Source organism: Microtus pennsylvanicus, chromosome 8 (genome assembly GCF_037038515.1).
Source record: "Microtus pennsylvanicus isolate mMicPen1 chromosome 8, mMicPen1.hap1, whole genome shotgun sequence".
NCBI classification, from domain to species: Eukaryota; Metazoa; Chordata; class Mammalia; order Rodentia; family Cricetidae; genus Microtus; species Microtus pennsylvanicus.
Genome location: NC_134586.1, coordinates 21,569,042 through 21,576,700, shown reverse-complemented (window position 1 = coordinate 21,576,700; position 7,659 = coordinate 21,569,042). Strand labels below are relative to the sequence as shown.

The window sequence follows — 7,659 nt, the reverse complement described above, 5'->3', positions numbered from 1 at the left end:
GAGCTCCTTTAAAGGCGGCACCTCTTCCCATTCAGTCCAGGCCAGCTTCTCTGTTGTCACGCTGTGGTGAGAGAGGAGGCCGAGAACATGCACACACAGCCCACCGGGGAACCAAACCCAGAGGAGACCAGAGAACAGGTGCCAGGCAAACACGGCTTGGTTTTTGCCCTGGTTCTATCCGTTCTTAGATATATACTGTTCGACATATCCCTTCGGAGACTCAGTTTCCCTATCTGTAAAATGGATGAGATCATTGAGTATCTTCCTCATAGAGCTGTCCTGTGAATTAAAACTAAGCAACGATCAGTTCAGGTCAGCCATCCTTACAGCCCTTTATGGAATTCAAATACATACAAACTGGTCACCAGTAACTCCAGTGGTACGATGTGTATCCTACACTACAGAATAATTTTTTACTCTTATCTTATATAAACAGTATAAGTCATGAAGGCAGTGTTTCACGCTGAGGGTAAGTCTGAAACCTAACATGCATCCATCCTTTTGCAGAGAGACTCTCTCCCTGATGCACATCTTCCTAACATAAGCTAGGATAAGACCACTGGGCTCCTTACTCTCCCATGTAGTGTCTGCTTCCTTACACTATTGGAATGCATACAAACAGGACCACTCACATGTGAGCACTCATATCCACAGCAGGAAAGACAGAAACATCCAGTTAGGGAGCTGGGGATGTAGCTCAGCAGTAGATCACGTGCCTTGCTTTCAAGGTGTGGGGTGCGGGTGTCCTGTGTTCATCTCTAACTAAGAAAATCTTCCCACTATGAAAATTGCTTTTTCTTGCTCTTTTGTTGGTGGGGGTAGAAACTTGGGGTGAAGTACTGTCTGTCACAGAAAGCCTGGGGAGACACGAAAACAATACAGACCCTAAACAGAGTAAAGGTCATATTTGGCAGAGATATTGATGTCTTAATTATCCAGGTTTTAAAAGCTTCAGCTTTGTTAGCAGGCCCAAAATATAGTTTTGACCCCTTGACAGGTATTGGCTGTTGAACTTTGGACAATTTGGTCACCTCCTTGGATCTCGGTCTTTATGTGTCTAATCAAACTTACTAAAGCTCATGTCTGACAAACTACAAAGTTCAGGAACTAGGTAGCATCTTATTTCTCCTGTGATTTTATAAGGTAGGAAGATACATTTTTGAACCACAGAAAAACCTGGTAAATGGGGCTGGAGAGATGGCTCAATGGTTAAGAGTACTGATTGCTCTTCCAGAGGACCCAGGTTCGATTCCCAGCACCAACATTGTGGCTTACAACCGTCTGTAACTCCAGTGGGTCCAACTCTCTCTTCTGGCCCCCAGAGGCACTGCTTGCATGTGGTGTACAGGCATATGTTAAGGCAAAACACCCATATACATAAAATGGATTTTTTAATTAAAAACAATTGGTAAAGATGGCAATACTTAGAAAGAATCTTTTGAAAGTGCTTATTTTGCCATACATTAGTGTCAAATGACACTGTGGACTGTGTGAGCCCCAAAATGATCTATAATAATGATACTTTTGGCTTTGAATGAGTGAATTTATTGAAAGCCAAAGTAAAGGATAAATATCCAGGATGAAAATGGGAGAGAGCACACAAAATATAAAATCCTGCACTTTGAACATCCAGCAGAAATTAACTGGGGAAGCCCCTTTAAGGCAACCAGCTGGAGTTCCCAATCCAGATGCCCCCAGTTTAGTGAAACAATGTCCCTTCAGGTGAGCCTTCCAAAGAAAAGAACAAGGAACAGCAGGAAGATGAGATCACCAAATTGGGCACTCCTAAAATTAGTCTACCAGGGAAGTTACCTGGAATTCCTGACTGAGCCTTCTCTCTTTGACTGAACTTATGGCTTATTATTCTTACTTCAACCTTCTACCCTACTGGGTAAGCGACAGGACCGTCTGATGGAGATGGCTTACCTTCTCAAAGGCATGGGGGCTTTGGTCTTGGGCTGTTTTACCATTCTCTTCCTTCTCTGTCATGGAGTCCAAGACCCATCCCCAGATAAGGGGTCTTGGAGAACACTTGACATAAACATAAAGGGTCTGAAGTGGGAGGGGCAGCCCCATTTCCAGAGCCAGCTTCTTGGTGAGTTCAAGCAGCACATAACAGTTTACCAATGCAATGTACATTACATGAGGTCAAATGAATGAACGGGAGTCTCGGAGCAGCCATTGAAGGGGAAGGAACTGCGGGCGCGCGCGTGTCTCTGTGTGTGAATGTGTGTGCGTGCCCGTGTGTGCGCGCGCGGGTGTGTGGACTAGAAGGTGGGGGCAGCCGAGTTCGTCCCAAGTCGTCGGACTCCATTTGCTATTCTTTTCTTTCTGCCTCACACCCGGGTGGTAGTGGGTGTCCGTCTTTGCGTCTCTTTTCATTCATCTCCAGACCTTTAGAGGTTTTTTAGGGTTGGGGGCAGTGGGGCGGGCGCGCGAGGGGAAAGGAGGAGGACATGGAGATGAAGAAGAAGATTAACCTGGAGTTGAAGAACAGAGCCCCGGAGGAGGTGACAGAGTTAGTCCTTGATAATTGCTTGTGTGTCAATGGGGAGATCGAAGGCCTCAATGACACCTTTAAAGAACTGGAGTTTCTTAGTATGGCCAACGTGGAATTGAGTTCCTTGGCCCGGCTTCCCAGCTTGAATAAACTTCGAAAGTTGGAACTCAGCGACAATATAATATCTGGAGGCTTGGAAGTCCTGGCAGAGAAATGTCCAAATCTTACCTACCTCAATCTGAGCGGAAACAAAATCAAAGATCTCAGTACAGTAGAAGCTCTGCAAAATCTTAAGAATTTGAAAAGTCTCGACTTGTTTAACTGTGAGATCACAAATCTGGAGGACTACCGAGAAAGCATTTTCGAGCTGCTGCAGCAGATCACCTACTTAGATGGATTCGACCAGGAGAACAACGAGGCCCCCGACTCGGAAGAGGAGGACGAGGAGGATGGAGATGAAGATGAGGAAGATGAGGAGGAAGATGAAGCTGGTCCACCTGAAGGATATGAAGAGGAGGAGGAAGAGGAGGATGAAGATGAGGATGAAGCAGGTTCAGAAGCGGGAGAGGGAGAAGAGGAGGTGGGCCTCTCATACTTAATGAAAGAAGAAATTCAGGATGAAGAAGATGATGATGATTATGTTGATGAAGGGGAAGAAGAGGAAGAAGAGGAAGAAGAGGGTGTGCGGGGAGAGAAAAGGAAGCGAGATGCTGAAGATGATGGAGAGGAAGACGATGACTAGCCCCTCCAGGAAGAGGTTGCTCCTGGGTGTGCAGTAAAGCAGCCATGTCTTGTTTCTACATGTATGATAGCTGTCCCTAGAGGTGATGTGCAGCTTTTATAGGAAAGTGTGGTTTTACTATTTGGCCTTACCATTCCGACTGAGATCTGCTTGTCTGTTAATCATAATGTAGAAAAAAATTTTCATTCATCTTCCCGTTGTGAAATTCTCTAGCACTGTATTTAGATTCTGGATTTTTATAATTCATGCTTAATGTATTAGACATTTTAGCTCATAATTAAAACATGGTTGCTTTTACACAGAAAAAAAAAATGAATGAACGGCAAGGGAAAGTCTGGTGGTTTGGTTCTTTCTCTGGAATCGGGAGCTAGAATATCTGCCCATGTGTTGTCAATCCTCATGCAGGCACTGTGTCTTCACCTGGGTATAAGGGAGGGCGGCAGAAAGCAAAGGGCCACCCTCAAGGGGCTTATGATACAAGGACGGAAACAAGTCACGACACAGACAAAGCAATCATCACCAACACACAGACAGAATAGCGCTAATGAGAGGGCTCCAAACACAGTTCACCTGTGGAGAGGGCATGGGGCAGGATGGAAGCAGCAGCCTGGCTCTCACAAGTTGTTATAATCCACATCTCTGAGCCTTGGTTTTTCTCACCTCTAAGGAGGATATCCATCTTGGCCCTCTTAAGTCTAATGTCACGGACCGATGTCTTACAGAATGAAACTCTGTTTTTCAGAGATCCGAAGGCTGGAGGGCTGGAATGAAGATTCTACAATAGTGGGGTTCTTGGTAGGGGATTTCTTGTTGGTTGCATCTTCAGAGAGAGCTTGAGTCTTCTCTTCCTTTTATAGAAGCATTTGTCCCATTGTGAAGGTTTCACTGAGCCCTAATATCCTTACCCAAGCCTAATCTTCAGACTCCCATCACATGGCAGATCAAGTTAACAGATGGATTTGGAGGTGGGGATACAAGCATTCATCCACAACAGAAACCAAGACTGTTTGTTGGAGGGGTTGGGAAGACACAGAGACAGCTCTGGGCAGCACATCACAAACACACACTGAGCTGGCCGGTTTTAGCTTAACGTGACACAAGCTGGATCATCAGGGAGGAGGGAGACTCAACTGAGAAAATTCCTCCATAAAATTGAGCTTTATGCAAAATTGTAGGACATTTTCCTTATTAGGGATTGGTGAGGGAAGGCCCAGTCCGTTGTGAATGGTGCCATCCCTTGCTTGGTGGTCCTGGGTTCTGTAAGAAAGCAAGTCAAGCAAGCCAATAAGCAGCATGCCTTCATGACCTCGGCATCGGTTCCCGGCTCCAGGTTCCTGCTCTGTTTGAGTTCCTATCCTGACTTCCTTCAGTGACAGATATGATGTGAAAATGTAAGCGAAATAAACTCTTTCTCCCCCAAATTCCTTTTCGTCAGTGTTTCATCCCAGCACTAGTGACCCTAACTAAGGAACACACTGCGCATGTCTGAGCAGTAACTGTTGTTCTGATGTTGTGCAGGCAGAAATGCTTGTGTGGGTCAAAGGTGGACCTGTGCCTTCCTCACTGAAAAATAGGGACATCATCAAAGATCAGGAAAGCGAGGCTAGCCCTAGGACACAGCTGGCTCTGCTCACTCGACTCTCGCTGGTGCCCCAAGGGCAATATCAGATAATGGTTGACACCGCATCCTACATAAAGGGCAATCATTTAGTAAATGTTTTGGGTAGGTGGACAATTAAATGATCTACAAAGTTGTTCCTAGAAGTTTCCTGTTTACCTTATTAACCAAGTTACCAAACATGTCTTAATTGAATTATGCTTTTCTTCCCCAAAATAATTGCCAGAGTCCCAAGAGTGTTCACCTGTGCACCTCCACATAAGAAGCAACGTACCTGGAAACTAGGTCTAAGATGAAATCAAGTCCCACCCCCTCCACTACAAGTCTTTTTAGAAAGAGCAGCCCACACAGGGTCCTGAACAAAGAACCGTCATCGGCTGTCTTGAATTCGGATGCTGGGATGAGGCAAGCTAGTCTTCCAACCATTTAGAAAGCCCCGATCAGGGGAGGAATGGAGCTAGACAATATAGAAACCCAGGGAAGGAGATCATGCCTGCAGTAATAGCACCATGTGTGTGTAGAGGGGGCATAAGAGAAAATATTTCCCAGAACCATCATAAGGAGAAATTGCCAGCATGTTCACAGGGTGTAGTCCACAGCTATATATAGGAAATAAAACACATTCAGAGTTTAATTACAAATACAATGATAAATTGCAAGAATAGACATCAGAGTATGGATAAATACACATAAATCCAAGATCTCTGACCCCCCCTAAAATACAAAAGTAAACAAACACACAAAAAACCAGGAGTCTAGACCAGACAATTCAGACTAAGAGCCAAAAGAACCAGAGATAAACCAGAGGAGGTAGAGTCAAGTTTGTTAAAGTCGAAAAACGTGGTCAGAATGGTCGCCAGGCTCACTTATGCCTATTGAGCTGGTAAAAGATAAATAAAAAGAACATTCCTGGCTGATAGATGCCCTTCTCCCCCATGAGCTCTTGCATTTGAAAGTTCAGTCCCTAACTGGTGGCACTATTTTGGGAAATACAGGATGTGGGGGTCAAACGGAAGAAAGTACATCATTGGGGGCTGAATCTCTTTCCAGGGCCCCTCTTTTTTATTCTCTGCCTCTTGTCCTTCATTTCTTTCCCTCACCTCACTCTGAGCCCAGGACCAGTGGAGCCAAGGACTACGGACTGAAATCTCTGAAAACACGCCTCACTATAAACTGTCCTTGCCTGAACTTAGTTCTATCAGGTGCTTTGCTACGATTCCAGTAAAACTGAGTAAGGCAAGCAACTGGCAATCATGCATTGTCAAATAAGGGCTTGTCCTTATGCATCCTTCCGCAGTCTCTTACAGACTAGAGAGAAAGGATGCCTTGCTTGCACTGCGGTTCATCCATCCTGTCAAGCCACAGGGATAGCTTGTTACTGTGCGTGAGACCACAGAGGTCTTTGGGGGTTACTATATTAGCCCCAACTGTGTGTTGGCATCACCTGTGAGGGTGAGTCGGTCAGCTTTCTATGCCTGTAACGAGTACCTGGGACAATCAGTTAATAAACAGAAAAGGTTTCTTTGGCGCATGGATTTGGAGGTTTCCATCCATAGTTGGTCATGCCCGGTGCTCTGGGGCCTGTGGTGAGCAGTGGAGCATGATGGAGATTCCATGACAGAGCGAAATCATCTCACCGTTGAGCACCTGAAGGGAAGAAAAAGAGGCTGGAGTCCCACAGTCCCCTTCAAGGGCTTGTCACTAGTGCGACTCACAAGGTCACAAGGTCCCACCTCTTAAAAGTACTGCCATTCTCTGGAGATCAATCTTCTAAGATGTGAATCTTTGGAGACGTTCCAGGTAAAAACTATAGCAGCGACTTTTTCTAAATGCTGGTCTTGAGTTCCGTTAGGCTTTGCCACTGCCCAGGGAACATAATCCAGAGCCTGGGGAGAGAGCAGATAATCTTTTCCAATTGCCTCATCCTCTATGCAAAAAAAAATAAAATAAAATCCTGAGGTCGTATGTGTGGGGGAGGAGGGCACACCACTTGACATGACTTCAAACTGTGTGGGGACAATGATGTTTTTCAGGCTTGCAGGAGGTCCGTCTGGTTCCCACATGTAAGTGTCAAGGCTACCTTGGAACAGCCCTCGAAATTCCCGTAATCACTTCATAATGAGTTTCGATTTTCCCTTTGAGCTCAAGGGAGGGCTGGAATGCGCCTGGCATTCCGCTGTGTTCCCTTCTATTTACCCTCGAGTCGCCTTGATTTTGTCCAGCCCTCTACACACGAAAGGGAGGAAAGAACTGTATCTGTCCTAATTTTAGAGATTCCCCCAAAAAAAATAAAAATGGAAGAGTTCAACATTTCTTAACTTATGTCTTAGAGACAAAGGTTTTGCCTGAGTATGTCTGCAGTAACTTAGTCGAGTGCTTGAATTTTTCTAAAAAATTAGACCAGATCATTGCATGATTTTTATGTTTGGCTGTCCTCTTCAGTACAATATGACTTAACCCCTCAGAAGTGGTTAAATACACAAGAGAACTTACACACCCAAGCCAAGACAGCTTATTGAACAATAAAAATAAAAGCTAGGAGCCATGGTACCACACCACTGGCCTAGTGACTTTCTTTTGTTAGACCTCGTTACATTTACTAAACTGGGTCTCTCTGGTAGGGAGGCCTCCACTAATATACTCCGAAGAGCAGCTTCTAACATTGTCTAACTGCTCCCTGAGTTTCGTTCATGTGGTTGCTGCTTTCTTCCTGTCCATATGAGCCGTACTTGTCTTTTTTCATTAACAAGGAAACGAGAGTTTATAATCTGTCATGTTTCACTCTGTAACAGTGAAGGC

General features: G+C 45.1%; 1 protein-coding gene across 2 annotated transcripts; it reads left to right on the top strand.

Moving 5' to 3' along the window:
* Positions 1 to 2,174: 2,174 nt before the first annotated feature.
* On the top strand, positions 2,175 to 3,548 carry LOC142855992 (acidic leucine-rich nuclear phosphoprotein 32 family member E-like). Of its 2 annotated transcripts, XM_075982694.1 has the most exons (2): positions 2,175 to 2,782; positions 2,949 to 3,179. In XM_075982694.1, the coding sequence occupies exons 1-2, from the start codon at positions 2,457 to 2,459 to the stop codon at positions 3,097 to 3,099; spliced, it is 477 nt and encodes a 158-aa protein (XP_075838809.1). In that variant the 5' UTR covers positions 2,175 to 2,456; the 3' UTR covers positions 3,100 to 3,179. The 2 variants fall into 2 exon arrangements, with proteins under 2 accessions (XP_075838809.1, XP_075838807.1); XM_075982692.1 differs by having other exon boundaries at positions 2,175 to 3,548.
* The last annotated feature ends 4,111 nt before the right edge of the window (positions 3,549 to 7,659 follow it).

What these genes read in the sequence shown, in the direction of transcription:
- LOC142855992 (XM_075982692.1), top strand. Translation starts at nt 2,457, where the DNA reads ATGGAGATGAAGAAGAAGATTAACCTGGAGTTGAAGAACAGAGCCCCG.